Source organism: Malaclemys terrapin, chromosome 2, assembly GCF_027887155.1.
Source record: "Malaclemys terrapin pileata isolate rMalTer1 chromosome 2, rMalTer1.hap1, whole genome shotgun sequence".
NCBI classification, from domain to species: Eukaryota; Metazoa; Chordata; order Testudines; family Emydidae; genus Malaclemys; species Malaclemys terrapin.
Genome location: NC_071506.1, coordinates 24,602,109 through 24,624,823, shown reverse-complemented (window position 1 = coordinate 24,624,823; position 22,715 = coordinate 24,602,109). Strand labels below are relative to the sequence as shown.

At 43.3% G+C, this 22,715-nt stretch overlaps 1 protein-coding gene across 1 annotated transcript in view; it reads right to left on the bottom strand.

Annotated features, from left to right (window-relative positions):
- ENPP2 (ectonucleotide pyrophosphatase/phosphodiesterase 2) overlaps positions 1-22,241 on the bottom strand; it is a 118,708-nt gene extending 96,467 nt beyond the window's left edge. The window contains exon 1 of the mRNA XM_054018749.1: positions 22,206-22,241. Coding sequence (XP_053874724.1) covers positions 22,206-22,226 — 21 coding nt within the window. The 5' untranslated portion in view covers positions 22,227-22,241. The remainder of the gene's footprint in view (positions 1-22,205) is intronic.
- Between the last annotated feature and the right edge of the window lie 474 nt (positions 22,242-22,715).

Here is a 22,715-nt window from a genome sequence, read left to right as displayed (position 1 = left end):
CACAAACACAAGTAAACCACCCCCCCCCCACACACACACACACACACGATTCTCTGGGATGATCACTTCACCCCTCCCCCCCACCGCGTGGTTAACAGCGGGGAACATTTCTGGTCAGAAGAGCAGGAACGGGCGCCTCTGAATGTCCCCCTTAATAAAATCACCCCATTTCAACCAGGAGAGCTTTCTGGAGATGTCCCTGGAGGATTTCCGCTCCATCCCCATACACGTTAACAGACTTGCTTGCTTTTTTTTTGTAATGTTTACAAATATTTACAAAGTTACACTCACCAGACGTCTCCTGTGTGCCCTGAGGGTCTTGGGTGAGTTCGGGGGTTACTGGTTCCAGGTCCAGTGTCACAAACATATCCTGGCTGTTGGGGAAACCGGTTTCTCCGCTTCCTTGCTGCTGTGAGCTACCTACAGTACCTCCATCGTCATCTTCCTCGTTCCCCGAACCGTCTTCCCTGTGTGTTTCTCCAGTGAGAGAGTCATAGCACACGGTTGGGGTAGTGGTGGCTGCACCCCCTAGGATCGCATGCAGCTCCGCGTAGTAGCGGCAAGTTTGCGGCTCTGCCCCGGACCTTCCGTTTGCTTCTCTGGCTTTGTGGTAGGCTTGCCTTAGCTCCTTAATTTTCACGCGGCACTGCTGTGTGTCCCTGTTATGGCCTCGGTCCTTCATGGCCTTGGAGATCTTTTCTAATACTTTTCCATTTCTTTTACTGCTACGGAGTTCAGCTATCACTGCTTCATCTCCCCATATGGCGAGCAGATCTCGTACCTCCCGTTCGGTCCATGCTGGAGCTCTTTTGCGATCCTGGGAGGACTCCATGACGGTTACCTGTGCTGATGAGCTCTGCGTGGTCACCTGTGCTCTCCACGCTGGGCAAACAGGAAATGAAATTCAAACCTTCGCGGGTCTTTTCCTGTCTACCTGGTCAGTGCATCTGAGTTGAGAGCGCTGTCCAGAGCGGTCACAATGAAGCACTGTGGGATAGCTCCCGGAGGCCAATAACATCGAATTCTGTCCACACTACCCCAATTCCGACCTGCAAAGGCCGGTTTTATCGCTAATCCCCTCGTCGGAGGTGGTGTAAAGAAACCGGTTTAAAGGGCCCTTTAATTCGAAAGAAAGGGCCTCGTTGTGTGGACGTGTCCAGGCTTAATTCGGTTTAACGCTGCTAAAGTCGACCTAAACCCGTAGTGTAGACCAGGCCCTAGTAACATACATGCCATTATGCATAGTACTATGTAACTGTCCCATGGATGTAATTCGTAAAGTCATGTGTGTGAAAAAAGTAGGACTGAATCGCAATTAATCACACTGTTAAACAATAATAGAATACCATTTATTTAAATATTTTTGTATGTTTTCTACATTTTCAAATATATTGATTTCAATTACAACACAGAATACAAAATGTACAGTGCTTACTTTATATTATTTTTTATTACAAATATTTGTATTATAAAAAAGAAACAAGAAATAGTATTTCTCAATTCACCTAATACAAGTATTGTAGTGCAATCTCTTAATCATGAAAGTTGAACTTACAAAAATAGAATTATGTGAAAAAAATAACTGCATTCAAAATAAAACAATGTAAAACTTTAAAGCCTACAAGTCCACTCAGTCCTACTTCTTGTTCAGCCAATCGTTCAGACAAACAAGTTTGTTCACATTTTCAGGAGATAATGCTGCCCGCTTCTTGTTCACAATGTCACCTGAAAGTGAGAACAGAGGTTCACATGGCATTGTTATAGCCGGAGTCACAAGATCTTCATGTGCCAGATGCATTAAAGATTCATATGCCCCTTCATGCTTCAACCGCCATTCCAGAGGACATGCGTCCATGCTGATAACGGGTCCTGCTTGATAACCATCCAAAGCAGTGCAGACTGAAGCAAGTTCATTTTCATATCTGAGTCAGATGCCACCAGCAGAAGGTTGATTTTCTTTTTTGGTGGTTCAGGTTCTGTAGTTTCACATCGGACCGTTGCACTTTTAAGACTTCTGAAAGCATGCTCCACACCTCATTTTGGACGGCACTTCAGATTCTTAAACCCTGGGTCAAGTGCTGTAGCTATCTTTAGAAATCTCACATTGGTACCTTCTTTTTGTTTTGTCAAATCTGCAGTGAAAGTGTTCTTAAAATGAACAAATGTGCTGGATCAGCAGCCGAGACTGCTATCACATGAAATATATGGCAGAATGCGGGTAAAACAGAGCAGGAGACATACAATTCTCCCCCAAGGAGTTAGGTCATAAATTTAATTAATGCATTTTTTTTTTTAACAAGCATCATCAGCATGGAAGCATATCCTTTGGAATGATAGCCAAAGCATGAAGGGGCATACAAATGTTTAGCATAACTGGCACATAAATACCTTATAATGCCAGCTACAAAAGTGCCATGCGAACGGACTTGTAGGCTCTAAAGTTTTACATTGTTTTGTTTTTGAGTGCAGTTATGTAACAAAAAAAATCTACATTTGTAAGTTGCACTTACACAATACAGAGATTGCACTATAGTCCTTGTATGAGGTGAACTGAAAAATACTATTTCTTTTGCTTGCCATTTTTACAGCGCAAATATTCATAATAAAAATAATGCTACAAAGTGAGCACTGTCAACTTTGTATACTGTGTTGTAATTGGAAACAATATATTTGAAAATGAAGAAAACATCCAAAAATATTTAATAAATTTCAATTGGTATTCTATTGTTTAACAGTGCAATTAAAACTGCGATTAATCATGAATAATTTTTTTGAGTTAACTGCGATTAATTGACAGCCCTAGAAAAAAGCTGAAAATGGGGACTCTTGTTTCTATGCACTGTTGCAATGAGCAATGTTGCTGGTTGGACAGGTTCCCCACAGTTTATGTGCAGAGCTGCCTTCTGGCTGGAGGCACAACCACCTCTTGGTTACCCCAAGTAGCTGTTTTTCCCACCGTCCTGCCACAATTCCAACATTCCATCTGGTTCTCACAGGGTCCTGGGATGACTGAACCTGGTGATATTCTAAACACAAAGAGCTCTCAGCCATGCTTGTAGCTGTTCCCATCATTTCACACTGACTCAACAGATATTCTACGTGCTGGAAGGTTTGTGCTGTTTTGTGCAGATGGCGAATGAGAGGCTATGTGTGGTAGGGGTTATTGTGCATGCTAGTTGTGTTGATTCATGTGTGGGTTGAGTTGTTCTGGGAGAGTTGTGTGGATGGTGAAGGAGAGCTGTGTGTTGCAATGAGGAGCTGTGTGTGTTTGGAGTTGTTGTGTGTGCTTATTGTGTGGGTGGTTGTGAAGGACTATAGCAGTTGTGCCAAGTAATTCACCAACTGTGCAGTGTCCCTCATACAACTAATCATACTGTTTCATGCAAATTTGCTATAGAGTAAGGGTGGTGATTGTTTGAGTTATCGCTGAGATCACAGTAGTGTAGGACTCTTGTCATGGCACAGATACATGACTTACTGAAGCTGAAAGCCGGGACTGTCACATGGGTATAATTCATAAGGTCAAAATGGCTGAGAATTTAAAAAAACCTGTATGGTAACAGAGAACAAAACTCATTGATTGAACCTGGTGATAGTCTAAACAAAAAGAGCTCTCACTTATTCTTGTAATTGTTTTCATCACTTCACACTGATTCAACAGATTTTCTATGCTTCAGAGTGACACACAGAGTGACAATCCTGGAATCTTATTATACAAAAATGTGTGTGAAATACCTTATATTTAGCTATAGCTGTAATGCACCATCATTATTCCTGATCTGAACTTTATGAATGATAAAGCTTAGAGATCTAAAGATCTTAGCACCATAGAGACTACAACAGAGTAGATAAAAAGTAAGACACAGCAAGGCCAAAGCACCATTATGGTTCTGTCTAAAGCCTGCTCATCTCTTCTTGCCCAGGGGAGGCTAATAAATTGAGTCCCCAGGCTCACAGAGTGGCCTAGTGCCTCAGCAAAGGAAGCTGTTGATGAGCCTTCCTATTTTCCCTAACTTCCCCCAAAACAAGTGGGAGGCCCATCCAATTGAATGCAGTGCATTTTGTATTTGTTCTGGCTGGATCTAAAATAGCCAATATAAGCTCGGGACACATTTACAGGACACCTGGTAGCTTGCTTCACAAACATGGCTCCTGGAACAGTGCTTAACAGGGCCGGCTCCAGGCACCAGCTTGACAAGCAGGTGCTTGGGGCGGCCAAGGGTAGGGTTACCATACGTCCGGATTTTCCCGGACATGTCCGGCTTTTTGGGCTCCAAATCCCCGTCCGGGGGGAAATCCCAAAAAGCCGGACATGTCCGGGAAAATCGGGACATGCGAGGCCCGTCGTGCGGGTGCTCGGGGGCCGGGGGCTCGGGGGCCGGGACGGGCTGGCGGAGCGGTGCTGGGCCGGGGGCTCCGGGGCCGGGATGGCGGTGCCGGGACGGGCTGGGGGTTCGGGGGACGGGCCGGGGGCTCCGGGGCCGGGACGGGCTGGGGGTTCGGGGGACGGGCCGGCGGTGCCAGGCCGGGCTGGGGTTTCGGGGGACGGGCCAGCGGTGCCGGGCCGGGCCAGGGGCTCGGGGGACGGGCCGGCGGTGCCGGGCCGGGCCGGGGGCTCGGGGGACGGGCCGGCAGTGCCAGGCCGGGCCGGGGGCTTGGGGGACGGGCCGGCGGTGCCGGGCCGGGGGCTCTGGGGACGGGCCGGCGGTGTAGTGCCGGAGGCCGAGCTGGGGACTGGCGTTGCGGTGCCGGGGGCCGGGGGTGCTCGGCCGGGGGCCCGGGGGCCGGCAGTGCTGGGCGGGCCGGGGGCCGGGCCCGGGGCCGGCACCCCAGGGCCCGAGCCAACCCAGGCTGGAAACGCCGGGGGGCCAGCCTGGGCCGCGCCTCCTCCCCCCAAACCCCCCTTACCTGCTTCAGGCTTCCCGCGAATCAAATGTTCGCGGGAAGCAGGGGAGGGGGCGGAGACTTTGGGGAGGGGGCGGAGTTGGGGCGGGGCTGGGGGCGGGGGCGGGGCCCCGTGGAGTGTCCTCCTTTCGGAGGCACTAAATATGGAACCCTAGCCAAGGGAGAGGGGTGGCATGTGCGGCAATTCGGGGGCGGCAGGTCCCTCACTCCCTCTAGGAGCGAAGGACCTGCCGCCAAACTGCCGCCGCTCATCACAACTTTTTTTTTCCAATTGCCGATCGCGATCGCGGCTTTTTTTTTTTTTTTTTGCTTGGGGCAGCAGAAATGCTGGAGCCGACCCTGGTGCTTAAAGTGACCCGAAAAAGGTGGGCGGTCTATCTGGGAACAGCAGCTTTGGTAAAACTGTGATTAAAGTGCACCTCTCAGTGACCCAGCTTGATTTTTACTTTATTTTTTCCGGCCAGGTCTGCAAGCTCTTGTGACTCCCTCCACTTTAAGCACTGCCTGGAACACATATTGGAAAGGTCTAGGGCTTCCCACCAGTCTCCCTGCAGGATGTGCCACCGGTAAAAAAAAAAAAATCTAGTCAGTCACAGATAGGGGACAATTAAATGCACCTTGTTGAAATAAGAAGCCCAAATTGACTGGTAATGAACAGCTGACCTTCATCCGCCAATCAAGTCTCAAGACTGTAAACTCTTTGGGCCAGGAACCATCTTTTTGTTCTATTTGCACCCAGCACAATGGGGTTCTGGTCCCATGACAAGGGCTCTTAGATGCTACCGTAATACAAATAATAAATAAAATTAATAATAATTAGGAAGAGAGGAGTTTCTCTTTTTTCTAGAGGCTCAGTTTTTTAAATCTGAAAAGTAGTGAATTCAGACTGTAATCCTTCCTCCCTCAGGGGTGTGTCTGAATTGTAAAGGTATACGCACACCAGGCAGTGCTTCCTAGCGCACTTCGACTGATACGGCTGTAGTAGCTGAGTGCTCCAACTGCCTACAACTTTCATGCTCTTCCTAGGGTAAGCCAGACATGCTACCTCTGAGACCCAGAGAACTGTCCCTCCCAGGCAATCTATATCGCTCCACAGCAAGAGGAAAATTCAGCAGCAGATTCATCACATTGACCAATAACAGCTCATCCAATTCATCACTAGGTCAACCCAAATAATCAGAATACTACAGTATTCACAGCTGCAAAGTTCTGTGCAGCTGTGTGCGTTGTTTCTGACATATAAAAGTGGGAGAAAGCTTTAATTTCCCACTCCCCACACAATAGGCAAGGGAGCCCAAGTCCTTTCCAGAGCCATTGGTGCAAATTGGAGGCAGAAGCCAATCCCATCAGACTCCCTATAAGAAGGTGATGGTTGACTCCTCTCCCACACAAGAAAAGAAAGAAAAACAGTGAAAGGATTTGAAATGTAAAGTATTAAGTAGGGCTTTCATTTTAACAACATTCCTTGTTCCCTTTCCCTTTAGTTGGAGAGAGTTTTTAGAAGGAAAAACCCATTGTTTTGACAGTCTTTTAGATCAGTGTTTCTCAAACTGGGGTTGCTGCTTGTGTAGGGAAAGCCCCTGGCGGGCCGGGCCAGTTTGTTTACCTGCCCCGTCCACAGGTCCGGCTGATTGCAGCTCCCACTGGCCGCGGTTCACTGCTCCGGGCCAATGGGAGCTGCTGGAAGTGGCGCGGGCTGAGGGACATACTGGCCGCTGCTTCTTTTTTACTGATGTCTCAACAATTATCTTTTAGAGGATTTTAATTGTTTAGCTGCAGTGACTGACCAACTGAAGAAACCTAACAGGTTTGGAGCTGATGAAACTTACTTACAAGCACTGTGTGCTACCTTTGGATTAGAGGATGTTTTAGAGCATCCTCATTAAAGGAGGGGACATTTACATTTATTAGAGGGCAATCGGGTAGTTAGTTGGACAGTGTGTATGTCAGTGATCAGACGATGTGCATTGCAACCTGTAGCATTTTCCAACCAGTGCTTGGTCCAAGCTGGTGAGTACAGAACAGTGACCTTTGGCCATGTATATTGGAAACTAAATATTTGTTTATTTAATAATATAGTAGCAGTTAGGAAGTTTGAAGGCATTTTCATGGAATGAGAAAGGGTTCAGGAGTTTTATGCATCCCAGATGGAATTGTGGGAACTGACAGAGAAGAGCTTACTGACCTCTCTACATTCCTTTTCAAGAGGTCTGTATGCATCTGATTACAAGCATTACTTAGCATTGCATAGCCATTTAAGAGATCTTCATCTTCATAGTTGACTGCAAGCTGGGGAATGCAAAGAAATAAGGGTCTCCGAGGAAGTTAAAAGAAGGAAATGGTTCTGCAACGAAGAAGAAAACTGGTATCAGCTAAACTCACAAAGGACTTTAGGACAAAAGGTGGTGAAGCCTCTTCTGATATATTTGCTGGCATGATGAGGCTAGTTCAGGAATATTATAGTGAGCTCTTCTGGGGACAAAGCCTTCCTTCTTTCCGGAGCAGCAGTTTTTGGATAGTATCACAGATTTTCCAACATTGGCAGATGAGGAACAGGACTCGCGTGAGGCCAATGGAGGAAATGGAGATTTCAGGAGCATCTTGTCACTGAAGAAGAGAACTTCCCTGGGGGCAGATGGTTTGACAGCTGAATTTTATTAGAGGATGATGGATCCCCTCTCTATGGGGCTCTCATGTTTTCAGGGATGCCTTGACTAGAGGCACATTGGGAGCTTCCTTTTATGAAGTCCTTTTGATTGGAGGGGGCAAAAAAGGGGATTAGGAAGATACTAGGAATTGGAGGCCTATTGTCTTTTTGAACACAGATCACAAAATCTTGGCTTCCATTGGGGAAAATAGCAGGGAGATTACTACATCCCAGTCACCCTAATGCAGTTAAAGATCACAGAGTGGCAGACACTTTGTGTAATTTGCAGGAAGTATTTGAAATGGGATGATGGGAAGACTGCCTGGGTTTTGTTTTAGCCTTGGCTCAGGCCAAAGTTTTTGATAGAATGAATCTGCCTTACTTATGGTTGGTCCTGTCTCAGTATAGTATTCCCCCACAGCTTATTAATTGGCGGTAGCTCTTTTATGTTCATGCATTATGCATCCTCTTAGTAAATGGGTGGAGGGGAGATACATTCTGGGTTAAGGCAAGTCTGTTCCTTGATTCCATTGCTGTTTTTCTTTGGACCCTTTACTGTGGGCAGCATATGGTAATTGGATTTTGGAGTTTAATTGTGCAGATTAAGGGGGAGAGGAATTTCACTCTTGTCAATTAAAATTTTTGACCATGAAGATGCTGTCACAGTGCTGGTGGGCAGTACAACAGTGTGACATTCTATATCTTGGGGGAGCGTGCTGTAACCCCCATATTCCTCATTTTCATATAATCATGATCTTACCTTACAAGGCATGCTTTATATGTATCAGGGGGAAAGGTTATGATCTGCTGAAAGTCATTTCTCTATCCATATGTGTATATCATTAATGCATATGAAGTTATGAAAATTGTGTAGTATGGTTATCACTAAAACATGCTGTAAGTTGGGGGAATCAGCCAGATATTAGCTGCCCAGAGGCAACAGCAAGGAAAGTAACCAATACCCGGGCGGGGTGTCAAACAACCCATCAACAGCCATTGTCCAGCAAGGGGAGCTACAATGCAGTGACTCACCTGCATGAGGCCACACCAGGGGAATTGCTCAACCTTGCTTGGAGAGACCAATGCTCATCTGACTCTGAAGTGGGGTGGGAGAGAGCCATGAGGGAGGAAAGGACATGATAAAAGAAAGAGACGTTTGCCATGCTCATCCTCTCTCTTCCACCTACACCTACAGACACCACACCAAGCGACTGAAGTGCTGATCAAAGGGGAGAGCTTGCCTGAAGAGCAACCAGCCACTCTGTGGTGAGAAGCATCTAAGTTTGTAAGGGCATTGAAAGTGTTAAGATAAGCTTAGAATGAGTTTTGTTTTTATTTCATTTGACCAAATATGACTTGTAATATTTTGACTTATAATCACTTAAAATCTATCTTTATAGTTAATAAATCTGTTTGTTTATTCTACCTGAAGCAGTGTGTGGTTTGAAGCGTGTCAGAGGCTCTCGTTGGGATAACAAGCCTGGTACATATCAATTTCTTTGTTAATTTGACAAACTCATATAAGCTTGCTGTGTCCAGCGGACATAACTGGACGCTGCAAGATGGAGGTTCCTAGGGTTGTGTCTGGGATCGGAGATATTGGCTTGTGTCATTCAATTGCACAATCCAAGGAGCAGCTTATATGCTAGAGGCTGTGCGTGAACAACCCAGGAGTGGGGGTTCTCACAGCAAAGCAGGGTAAGGCTGGCTCCCAGAGTCAAGGATTGGAGTGACCTAGCAGATCACCGTCCAGATAACACCAGAGGGGAACATCACAAACAGATAGGGACTTTTTTTCTTTGACACTTTACATAATTATTTAGCTTCAGATTAACGTAAAGAAAAGAAGGGGTTCGTGGGTGGGGATTTTGCTCTTCCAGAGGAGGTGCAGATTGTGACGAGCGTCCCTGGATTATAGGTATTTTAAGGGAGGGGGAACAATCACAGCACATAGGAAATGGTATCCAAATAAAGCACAGAATCATGCTCTGATTACCCTATTATTAGATCTCTTGATTTTTCTTTTCCTTTTTTCTTTTCACCAAAGGGTTAACTTCTAGGGTGAAAAGAAAAAGTGAGGGTTGGATTCCTGGTCTGTTCCCTCAACATAATTCAGATCTGGGGGATTTATTTTCATTTACCTTAACACTATCAATTTTGTGTAAAAAGCTTGTAGTTATCTCTGTAATTCTTGCATGTAATTTCCAGTACACCTTTTATGAAATATTCCATTTGACCCAGTCAAAGGCCTTGAACTCAGACTCTGCACCTCTGAAGATTGATCTCAAGGCCTTTGACTAGGCCAAATGGAATTTTTCTTTCTTTCTTTTTTTTTAAATAAGGCGTGGAAAAGGTGCCTAAAAGCCAACTTTCTAACACTGGAGCTGGCCAGGAGCTAAGTGCTGCTATGATTAGGGCCAGTAACCCAGGGACAATCACCACGGTGCTTTGTGGTCTGTCCCTACGATCTCCAGCTCTCATAATACCCCTCCTGCTACTTATGCCTGGGGAGGTGCAATGAGTGGTTGTTGTAGAGCTGTCTACACTAACTTTAAACTGAGGATTCCTCCATACTGAGGGAGTCCTCAAATGCCCATAAGGACGGGCTTAAGGCCCTTTTGCGGTACAGTGCAAAGGGATTCTCCAGGATTGAGGATCTGGCTCCTATCGATTTACATATAATGAGACAACCTTTCAAAGTCTTTCCTGTGGGGTAAATTAATGTATTTCAATGGAACATAGTCACGTTGCGATGCAACATCACAATGTGGTGATGTTACACTTACTGTGAAAGCTGTTGTGGATCCCCTAAAGCCTGACCACGCATTACAGGGGCAAAACTCTGAATCAAGGCACTGGGAATTTTGCTTGCATGGAGACTGCAGACTCATGCCATTAATGTCCTGTAAACTTAGCCTAAAAAAGAAGGAAGTTTCCCATGAGATGTGCATGATCCTGCAGAAATCAGGACAGGTGGCAAATATAAGATCTCCTCCTCTGCATTAGGGATCAGCCCCAATTTCAGCCACTGGTATAATTGCAAGTCCCTAGTGCATACAAGGAAAGCTGCGGTTTAAACCCAAAATGGCCAGTAAGGGAAAGTGACGTCAGAAGGAACTGAAGTATAATCACAGATTATCAGGGTTGGAATGGACTTCAGGAGGTCATCTAGTCCAACCCTGTGCTCAAAGCAGGACCAATCCCCAGACAGATTTTTGCCCCAGATCCCTAAGTGGCCCCCTCAAGGATTGAGCTCACAATCCTGGGGTTAAGAGGCCAATGCTCAAACCACTGAGCTAACCCTCTTAACCCAACCATAGAGATTACATGTTGTACATATCTATTATCATCAAAATTGTTAACTAGCAATGAAATCTTTTTGGTCTCGGATGAAGAAAAGATTAATAGGTTGCAGTCTGATTTTTTTTTTTACCATGTTTAGTCAGGAAATGTATCTGTAAGATTCAGAAAAGCTTGAGCTCTCCCCTCAGTTTTGATGGGGCTGAGATAGATGCCTTCCCTCTAGCAGAAAATGTAGGTCTTTTCTTTTCCCTCAGGACAGCATTCAAGGCAACAGTGGAAGCCAGATAGCCATATATTTGTTACAATTTCTAAAAGCCTCAGCCAGATAGCAATCTAGTTTTGGAGCTTGCCTTTAACCCTTCTCTCCTCCACCACTCCGCCCACCCACCTCCTTGATATTTGTAGTTACTTCTTCTATATCTTGTTTTTACTCTTTGCGTTCTGTGCTTTCCATATCTCATCCTTTAATAAGCTATAGGGTCAAAACCCTCACACAGGTCTGTTTTGCACCAATTAGGCAACATAAAGCAGCAATAAAACTGTTCAAATGGGGCAACTGGGGTTTCCCTTTGTTTACAGCAGCTTGCATGAAGGAGGCATAGCAAGTGCTACACCACCTGCTCCTGACCCCTCTAGCTTTGGGGGTGTATTGGGAGAAAGAAAGGGTGCGGTGCGGTATTTTGTGTTTGAATTACCTTCAAATATTGGCTTATTTTAAGTATACTGATCTATTATAGCTTTCAATATTAGGCAAAAGTTTGTTTCGCTTACCCAAATCTGTAATTTTCCTTGTATTTTGTTTTTATCTTTCATGGGGTACCATTTAATTATATTTTACTGGTGAATTTATACTACATATACTAGAAACTTACCAGCCTTGATTTTCTTAAAAAAGTTTTATTTTAGGAATCACAGGATTAGATTTTTTTTGTTTGTTTTTTCCATTGACAAAAAATAAACACTTTATTCAAATTACTTCTTTCACTTCCAATTGTAACAGAATAGATTTTTCTTAAATCTCTTATGCTGCTATGACTTTTTTTAAGTGTCTCAAATATTTGGTCTCTTATCTTTCTCACACCAGCTGCTATGCTAATTGGCTTCTCCCTAATTATTGTTTTGGCTTCTTCCCAAAGGATGCTCCTGCAGATATCCCCTTTATCATGTAATTCAAAATATAATATTAGGAATTTCCATAATACCAGAATTGATCAATAATCCAGTCAGTTCCAGTATCTTCTCACATCTGGAATTGGCCTCTCCCAGTAACAGTGGAAAGGATAGAACTTTGCCAATAAAGAATGTACTTGCTTTTTAGTATTCTATACTATTGGACTAAATTTCTTCCTGAACACAGCTGGTCACTGCCAGAGGAAAAGACTTGATATGAAGCAACCAAATATGAAACGAGCATAGACAGTGAGGATTTACCACAAACTACTACAATGATATTTAATACTTCATTATAGTCTGCTTTCTTCTCTTGGTACTGATCCTTTGCCCATTGAAGTCCTAGTTAGAACAACAAATATTAAAAATAAACCAGAGTTTTGGGTGGGATATATAAACCCTAATGCTTCAGGCCCTAAACCAACATGTAGCTATTGTGGATGGGAAGAAACTTTCTTTTGGGGCAGGTCTTCCCATAATTCCCTACTGAAGGTTTTCTTGCACCTTTCCCTGAAGCATCTGATACCAGCAACTGTCCATTATGCATCTGATGAAGTGGGTATTCACCCATGAAAGCTTATGCTCCAATACGTCTGTTAGTCTGTAAGGTGCCACAGGATTCTTTGTCGCTTTGTCCATTATGGGTTACTGGACCCTTGCTCTGATCCAGAATGGCAATTCAAATATTCGTCAGCCTAAGTCCCACTGAGCTAGGAGCTCTCCTACATGTTGCAGGACAGAAACTCTATCCTAATGCTGGCACGCTCTCCAGCAATGGAGCTCTGTACGTGTAAACCTGGGGGCATAACTGACCTTCTGTTTGCCAGGTGTTTGGGTTAACCAAAGACTGGAAAGGTTCATAAAAAGGAAATTTCATAAAAGGGTTTGATCTCATTAGATTTCTGTCCGAATTTCAGACCAAAGGGGCATGAGTATATCTGCTGGTGCCTCAGATGCAAACTCTTACTTTTGATTTGGAGGTATTTGATCTGTTAGAAGGTATTAACACATTCTTAATGACAACACAAATCAGAGGGGACAACTGGGCAATGAGCAAGGGGGAAAGAGACCACTGTGTAAGTGTGAATACCCAATAATTTCCTTCTCCCTGGAAAATCTGATAATATAGGCTTTTAAATACAGCTGGGGAGATCTCTGACTTAGAGGCAGGCAGAACTATCTCAGCAGCTGGCCGATACTGTGGAATCCACTCCCAGAAGACTAGAATCACTGCAAATCTCACCACCTTCTGGTTGAAACTTGAAACCCATTTCTTTTACCCACAGTAGCAAACATCAGTACACATCACAAAAATGAGCATGACTGGGACTACAGGGGGATAGAGAGGAAGACAGAGATCCTTTGTTGTGGTTATTTCTTGGGCATGCCAATATCACAGTGAGGAGCATGTTATAAAGGTGCACCTGGGAAAAATATATGTTCAGTTACAGTTGGCATTTCATAGCGCTTCTGAAGCTAGTTATTTCTTTGCATATGGAATTTTCTATGCCATTTTCCCTAAATAGGTGCTTTATTAAACTGCTGCAGGACTTGTAGAACTGCAAAAGAATCATTATTTAATCTATACCTTTGGAGCAACACATTTAGGGTGAAATTTACCCCAGTGCAAGACTTGCACACCATTTAAGTTTTCAAAATAGAGCTGAATGAGACTTAAGTGCTATACAGGCTTTGTGCTGACACTCTGTACTGGGGTGAATTTCACCTTTAAAGGATGTTTTAATCTTGACACAACTTCCTCTTGCAAATGCCTTTTTAAAAGAAAACAAATCATTTAGTGCAGTCAGCCACCTGCAAATGGAACAGATAAGAAACATTCAACACATTAATACTATGAAAAGTATTTAGGAAATAATTTAACTGCAACCAGTATTTCTGCATCTACGACTGTTGGCAGCCATCTTGCTGAACGTGACATCTATACAATGTCCCTGCATAGTGTTCTTGGCCTCCCTGCTTAGGCTGCAAATAGGTGATGCTAATTGTGGATGTTATGATATGGACAGCATACTCAGAAGTCACTAAAGAGCAAACAACCATCACCCACCTGGGCTGGAGTCAGACCAGTGTCCTGGGGGTGAAAAGCTCTGTGTCCAATTAAAAACTGTCCAAGCTTTGCTCCTTTAAATTAATAATGCTTGTATATTAAGCAATTATCCAGTAATACCAAGTATGACTACAAAGCTAAACATAGCAAAAATAAATAGCAATGATTACTTAATATCCCAATGATGTTCCATGCTATGAACAAGTATCAAGGGATAGCCGTGTTAGTCTGTCCAATAGCCCCCCAACCTGAAGCAAATTCTCACCAGCAACTACACACCACACCACAGAAACACTAACCCAAGAACCAATCCCTGTAGCAAACCTCATTGCCTACTCTGTCCCCATATCTACTCTAGCGACACCATCAGAGGACCCAACAACATCAGCCACACCATCAAGGGCTCATTCACCTGCATGTCTACTAATGTTATATATGCCATAGTGTGCCAGCAATGCCCCTCTGCCATGTACATTGGCCAAACCGGACAGTCCCTACGTAAAAGAATAAATGGACACAAATCGGACATCAGGAATGGTAACATACAAAAGCCAGTAGGAGAACACTTCAGCCTCCCTGGACATTCAAGAACAGATTTAAAAGTATCCATACTTGAACAAAAAAACTTCAGAAACAGACTTCAAAGATAAACAGGAGAACTAAAATTCATTTGCAAATTTAACACCATTAATTTGGGCTTGAATAGGAACTGGGAGTGGCTGGTTCATTACAAAAGCAGCTATGCCTCTCCGGGAATTGACACCTCCTCATCCATTATTGGGAGTGGACCTCATCCACCCTGACTGAATTGGCCCTGTCAATATTGGTTCTCCACTTGTGAGGTAACTCCCTTCTCTTCATGTGTCATTATATAATGCCAGCATCTGTAATTTTCACTGCATGCAGCTGAAGAAGTGGGGTTTTTTACCCACGAAAGCTTAGGCCCAAATAAATCTGTTAGTCTTGAAGGTGCCACCGGACTCCTTGTTGTTCATGCTATGAACAGAGGAAAAAAGACAACCTAGAGGGAACGGGAAGAGAAGATCTATCCTCTGTGAAATATAAAATGTTAACACAGCACATGCTCAGTGCTCAATATTTCCAAATGTGAATCTGCTTCAGCATTCTTGAATAGTGAACCACAAAATCTAAAAACAATTCCATGTTACTTTTTAATCATTTAAGAGAGATGACTATTCATCAAACAGTGTGTGCATTGAACTGTGTCACCGCTAATTCAGTCCAATGCCAGTTTTTTTCTCATTACATCAAAGCTCAGAGAAGGGAAATATAAGAACAAAAGGCTGGGGGTGGGGAACCCACAACATCCTGTTGGAACAGTACTCACTGTTTTCTCAGGGAAAAACAAGTACACGCAATGTTTGGACAACAAAATGTGCTCTGTTGGTTGGTTGTTTTTTAAATCCTGTATCATAGTATACAACTGAATTATATTTCAAGTTCTGAAGAAGTGCAACAGAAAATAAAAATGTAGCACCTACAGAGTTAGCTATGTGACAGTCAGGGCCGGCTCTAGGATTTTTGCCACCCCAAGCAAACAAAATTTTGGCCGCCCCCCTTTTTTTTTCGTGCCTCCCTGCCCCCGACCCCGCCAAACCCCACAGCTTCCGAACCCCTTCCCCAAATCCCCAGCCCCGCCTCCTCCCCCGGCGTGCCGCATTTCCCCCCACCCTCATTACTTCCTGCGGACCCCCCGCGACCTCCCGCCCTAGCTCACCTCTGCTCCGCCTGCACCCCCCGGGCGTGCCACCGCTCCCCTTCTCCCCCCTCCCTCTCAGGCGAGGGAGGGTGGAAAAGCGGAGCAGCGGCGCGTTCAGGGGAGCAGGCGGAGTGGAGATGAGCTTGGGTGGGGGGGCGCAGGAAGTAACGGGGGGGGGTAGAGGAACCGCTCCCTGCTCCACCACCGCCGCCTCCCCCGAGCGCCCGCCGCTCGGCTTCTCCTCCCTCCCTTCCTCCCAGCCTTGCTGTGTGAAATAGTGGTTTCGCGCGTGGCAAGGCTGAGAGGGAGGGGGAGAAGCGGAGCGGCGGTGGCATGCTCAGGGGAGCAGGTGGAGGCGGAGCGGAGGCGAGTAGGGGCGGCGGGGGCACTTTTTCCCCATGCCCTGGAGTAGGCGCCTATGATGGCTGGTGCCAGAATGCCGCCTCTAGAAATGTGCTGCCCAAAGCACCTGCTTGTTTTTCTGGTGCCTGGAGCCGGCCCTGGTGACAGTGAAAAAGAAACACCTGAGAGCAAAAATACATGTGTTTTTATGTTATTGAGGCTCTGGACTTTATTTATAAGTAAAGAACACTAGAATGTCTGTTTTAAAGTAATCTTTGCCTGGCAATGTAAACCAGTGGGTGGAATGGACAGTGTAGTATTTCCAGGATTTAAATTTTTTAGAGAACTCCAATCACTTCTAAATTCTCAGATCTGTTTACTATTTAAAGGTGGTAAACTTATTGATTTTAGTGGTGTTTTGTTTCTCTACGTTCATTTTTTGTTATCAACCCTATAAGATTTTCAGAAATAATCTGCTCTTCAATTTTCATTATTGCTAGGTGCGATGCAAGGAAAATATTTTTATATTGCTCAGACTTTGCAGAAAACAATTATTCGGTTGTTTCCCAGGAAATCCCTTTGAAACAGACAATAGCAACCCCTTACTCAGTTAAAAATGATATCTGCTTAGCCACTACGTGCTTCTCAGTCATCTTCACCTCTTTTTTCCAGCCAGCACTCTATCCCAAAAGTTCGCTCTCTTAGCTCTCTCTCAGGGTCATGCTACAAGTGCTTTTCTGGATGTCCTTGGCTTTCTGCTCCACCTCTAGTGTTTCTGTCTGCTTCTCCCTCACACACATTCACAACTCCATTAAAACAATAGCCAGCCTCCAGCATTTTCATTCAGCCTCAATGAAACTCCTACCCCCACACAACTCAGCTCCTGAACAGCCCTACATGTGGCCTGTGTTTCAGATCATGGCTCCTATTGCTTCAGTTATTTTCCTCTAAAAGGAGCATAACTGCTTCTGACACTTATCCTGAATGAACGACAGCTAGCATGCTCACTGCTTCAATGAGGTTTCACCCCACCACCAGTATTATAACCTCCTCCCCCCCAGCACTACCCATGCCCATTGTCTCGGTGGAATCCAAAATGGTGATGCCGTGCGTGGGCAGATAGCTCTGGAAAGGACCTCCTGTTTCATTGAGTCTAGTCCCCTGCTATTACAGGCAACCTGGCTGAATAATCCCATTCATAAATTTTTCAAGCTCCATCTTAAAACTAGTTCAGTTGTATGCCTCCACTACAGCTATTAGAAGGTTGTTGCAGAACCCCACTCTTCTGATAACTGGAAAACTCCTGATTTCCAGCCTCAATTTATTCATGGCCAGTTTATACCCATTTGTTCTGGTTCCAGCATTGTCCTTTAGATTAAATAGCTCTCCTCCCTCCCTCATGTTTAACACCCCCCCAGCAAATGTGTTTGTAAAGAGCAATCATTTCCCCTCTGAACCTTCATTTTGCTAGACTAAACAAGCCAAGATCTTTTAGTCTCTTCTGGTAAAATAAGATCTCCATTCCCCAATCATCCTAGATGATCTTCTCTGCACCTGTTCCAATTTAAATCCATCTTTCCTGAACCTGGGTGACTGGAATTGTACACAGTATTCTAGATGAGTTCTTACTAATGCCTTGTGCAATGGCATTAATATTTTGCTGTCTCTACTGGAAATACCTACTTGATAAGTCCTTGATAAGGTCACATTTGTCTTTTTCACAGCCACATCCTATTGGTGGATTATAATCTTCCTATGATCAACTAATTCACTCAGGTCTTTCTCCTCCTCTGTTATTTCAAACTGATTGGCCACATCTTATAGCAGAAATACTTGTTATTAGTCCCTATGGGCATGATTGATCTTTCATTTTGTACTATGCCCTGAAGGAATATAACTAATACAAAGAAGGCTACTAGACTAATCTTCAAATGATGATGAAAATTTGTGCAATGACTTGTTTGTAACAGTACTGGAATGAGTGAACACTGACCCTTTTCCATGTGCCGGGCAGTAACTTTTTGTAATCACCATGTCCGGTGATTGGAGCCAGGGAATAAAATTTAGTCTCTTATCAGCATACCTGTGTCACACTTGTACTGCACTGTTCTTATTAAAATAGTCAAGTATGGGATATACCTTGTGCTGTACTTGGTTCTTCTCACAACAATGAGGTAACCAAATATTATTACAAGAAACTGTACTGTGGTCTCTTTGACATTCCCAATTTGACTGGCTGGCTGTTCCTGTACTCTCTTGTTTATAGCGTTAGCCACCTTTGAGGAAAAGGTGAAGTCCTGCACTTTCAAAGCGGTGCACAGGGCTGTAACAGGATCGCTGGCATTTCTAGGAGTCAGCCTGCTACTGAATATTAGGTACACAAATAGCGATTATATTATCCCCTCGTTCCACTTGTCTTTTTCCTCTCTTTTAAACTAGTAGTGGTGTCATGTGCATCTCTGGTAGAGCTGCAAATAGCTACCCAATTCAAGAACTAGCTAACACCCCTGCACACCCAACTATTCCAATTGAATAGTGTGAAACAGGAAATTGTAATAGTGGGGATGGAATATGACTGCAACACAAGTAAGGATTTCAGCAGAAAAAGGGTGAAGAACAGCTCTGGCAGTGTTCCAGAAATGATATGCAGACTTACACAGATGATGATATGGGAGGAAAAAATAAGGTTAAGTTCAAGGATGACTTCAAGATTTCTGCTCTTTGGAACAAAGTGAAGGTTTACATGAGGAGAGTGATAGCAAAGTCTGCAATGAGACTAAGGGCTTGTCTACACTACCTACCGGATCGGCGGGCAGCGATCGATCCAGCGGGGGTTGATTTATCACATCTAGTATAGATGCGATAAATTGACCGGTGAGCACTCTCCCTTCGACTCCGGCACTCCACCAGAACGAGAAGCGCAAGCGGAGTCGATGGGAGAGCGTCAGCTGTCAACTTACTGCAGTGAAGACACCGCGGTAAGTAGATCTAAGTATGTCGACTTCAGCTACGCTATTCACGTAGCTGAAGATGTATATCTTAGATCAACCCCATGTGGTAGTGCAGACAAACCCTAAGAGAACTTTCTACCCAGAAGGTGTTTGATGCATTCAGTTGTAGGAAGATCTGGGATAGCCAGGATCTGGCAGAATCAAAAGATACAAATATATTGGAGACAGAAGTATCAGAGAGTTTCTCCAGGCAGATGTAAAAATGGGTGTCATTCCTTTAGAGATGATGGTCAACAGTTGAGGCTACCCATGAGACATCTCAGAGAGACACTATAACATAGAATGATAGAATCAGGACCAGAATGGACTTTGAGAGGCCATCTAGTCTAGTCCCCTGTACTCATAGCAGGACTAAGTATTATATAGAGAGAAAGAACAAAAGTTAGGGATAGAATCTTGAGAATTCCACAAGGGGAAGGTTGGAGGAAGGATGTGAATCCTCCACCAGAAATTTAAAAGGAGTAGCTAAGTAGTATTAAATGCATGACAAGCAAGCGCTGGTGACACCAGGTTTCTGCTTCAGTCGTGCATGAAAGGAAGAGCTATCTTCAACAGCATAGAAAGTTTTAGTAAGATCAGACCAGGACTAGAAGAGAGAGGTTAACGGCTGTGGCTACATTTTCATATTTCTCTTTTCATCAAGATTACATTTAGAGTTAGGATTTTCTTGTATAGCACCAGCAACCAGAGTTTTTGCAAATAAGCATCTTCAGAAAAATGCATAATCTTCCAACTTTGAGAAGATATTGATATTTTGATATTAGGATTTTTTCCTGAAGCAACTATCATTTGTCATGAACTGTTCTGAATGACAGAACTTTGAAATTATATGCAGCATCAAAATGTAATCTATTAGCAAATCAGTAATTCTATATGCATATGGCCCATATGAATTCATTTGGCATGCATAGTGATATCTGCACTGGTCTCTAGCATTCTGGATTAGTGAAGAACATAATTCATAGATCCATATATTGTAAGGCCAGAAGGGAGCTTTAGATCATCTAGCTCCACTATAACACAGGCCATAGAGTTTTACCCAATTACCCAGTGAACACATGCATGTGTGAAGGGTAGTATTTTACAGTACTCGTGTAAGCTATTTTATTAGTAGCAATGTGTTGGCACTGGATCAAATGCATCATATATAACTCCGTTTACTTCAGTGAATCATTAATTTGGTAAATTATATCTAATGATTAAAGCAGAGACTGGGCATCAGGTCTGGATTCTTTTCCAAACCTGCCACTCACTGATTATGTGATCTTGGGCAAATCACAATATCATTTTACCTCATTCTATCCCTCTGTGAAAAGTAGTACCTCCACCTCCACAGTCTTAATTAAATTAGTACTGGGGAATCAAATCTGACATCCTATATGAGTGCTCTTACTAACAGATACAGCATTCAGGAATGACACTACTATAGTTATACATATTGCAGTCATTCAAACTTAGCTGGCATCCATTATGAATGTTTGGAAACCTGGTCACGGCATGACTATACTCTCAGACTGTAACCATTGTGTTACGAAGTTGCATCCTCTGAAATGGAGAAAGTGTTACTAGCCTAAATATTAGTACATCAGAGGAGTATTTTTTGTCAATATGTTTTCTTAGCATCCAATATAACTCTGGCCACGCTCATTTAGATGAAATTGCTGTCTGATGTAAAATGGTTCTAATTTCAATATAGGAACTTCTGTGGCTTTCTATATGTAGTTCAGTGCCAGTAACTGTGAGCTCAGTCATGCTATTATGTTAGAGACAGTGCTCTGACCTTTCTTCACTATCTGCTGCTCTTTCCTTCCATATGCTTAGTCATCTCCCCCCTACATGCTATTCTCTCTCCCCAAACTCTGTTCCTCCTCACTCCACTAACACATACTATCCAGTCAATGTGTAAGGAAAATATTGCAAGCCTACATTTGCACAAAATTATACCATAAACAGTGAGGGAAGAGAGACATTTGTGAAACTTACAAAATAACCTTGATAGCATTGTGTTAACACAATCTTTTGAACAAAGGAAGCAAGTACTTTCTTTGCAATAGAAAGATACATATGTATTTAATGGTCTCTGTCTTTTTAAGCAGAGACATTACTGAAATGCTTCACCCCACAGAGCTCAGCTCAGTTTTTGTCTATCACTGATTTAATGGCAATGGCCACCATCCAGTTTAAATACATCTTGATTAGTAATTGAAAGGCTGTTTGTATAGATGATTAGTAATCAGATATCAGCAATCCAGAGGGACCCAATGTTTTATTTTGCAAAATTACCTTAATCAAAAATGCCACACTCAAAACAGTACTATGGAGAACTACAAAGGAGGAGCTGTTTTGATCTTGCCTTATCATCTAGGGTAATCAACATTTCCCATTCCTAGAAGAGTGATGGGCAAAAAAATTTAACAGCTGCTTGAGGTTTTATCACTTTGGGGAAGGAAATTCACACATTTCCCCAGGAAAAGCTTAGGTAGAGGTATCTTTCATGGAAACACCATTTAGACAGATTAGTTTAAAGAGGTCCACTATTTATACAAATTCAATACTCAACAGCTGTCTAATGTTGGTTAAATCAAAAGCCAAAATCTATGTTTGTTTAACTCATAAATTGGTTTATTTCCATAATATTGACATTATAGGGAAAAGATGCATTTAAAACACAAGCCACTTTAATAGTGCTTGGACTGGATGCCAACTTTAACAATGCTATAAACTACAAAGAAATGAAAGGGAAAAGGATAGGACTACCTCTGCTATGTGTAATAGGATTAGTATAAGCTAATTACTCTTTCTGCATTAAATAATATTTCCTACCTAAGTTTCAATCTAAGGCATTTCATCACAATGTCTAAATGTTGTATCTAAAACACCTGAAACTTGTCAAAATCCCTGCTGTGTTAAATTAAAAATAACCTGTGTAGTACTACGATGTAGCCTCACTTTATCTGTAAATTTACTTTAACAATACAACACTATTTTTAAGATGATGTTATAATACGTGGAAAAAAAGAAAACAGTATCCTACCGTACCAATTTGTATTTCTTATCCATGAGTTAATAGGAGTTTAGATCACTTTTCTTACAGTCACTGCAATAGCTCTTCCCTTGGAGTCAGAGTGAATTGTGAGAGGTGCAGTGATCCTGGCTTGTTTTGTTTGTCCACTGTATGGCTTGCTTTTGAGATTGATCCAATGCAGATGAAGTCAGGGTGCCAGCTGTCCTTGGAAGACAATGGCTCAATTGGAAGATGCCTTTGGAACAAAGGAGCTGCTTCCAGGATTGATTTTACATGCACACATGTGACCTTTGCCTCAAATGACTCCATGGAAAGTGTCATCGCACTAAAGACCTGCTTTTAAATGAATCACTCTGATGCCCATGAGTAAGGCCTTTTAACCACATACACATTCAAGAGAGGTCACTCTGTGTAGAGATAGCAATGTGATGCAAAATTCTTTTTAATCATTTCACAGAATTAATCAATGGGTCTAATTATTTTAGGTCTCTTTCAAAATCCTTGGCTAAATTCTTCAAACTTGG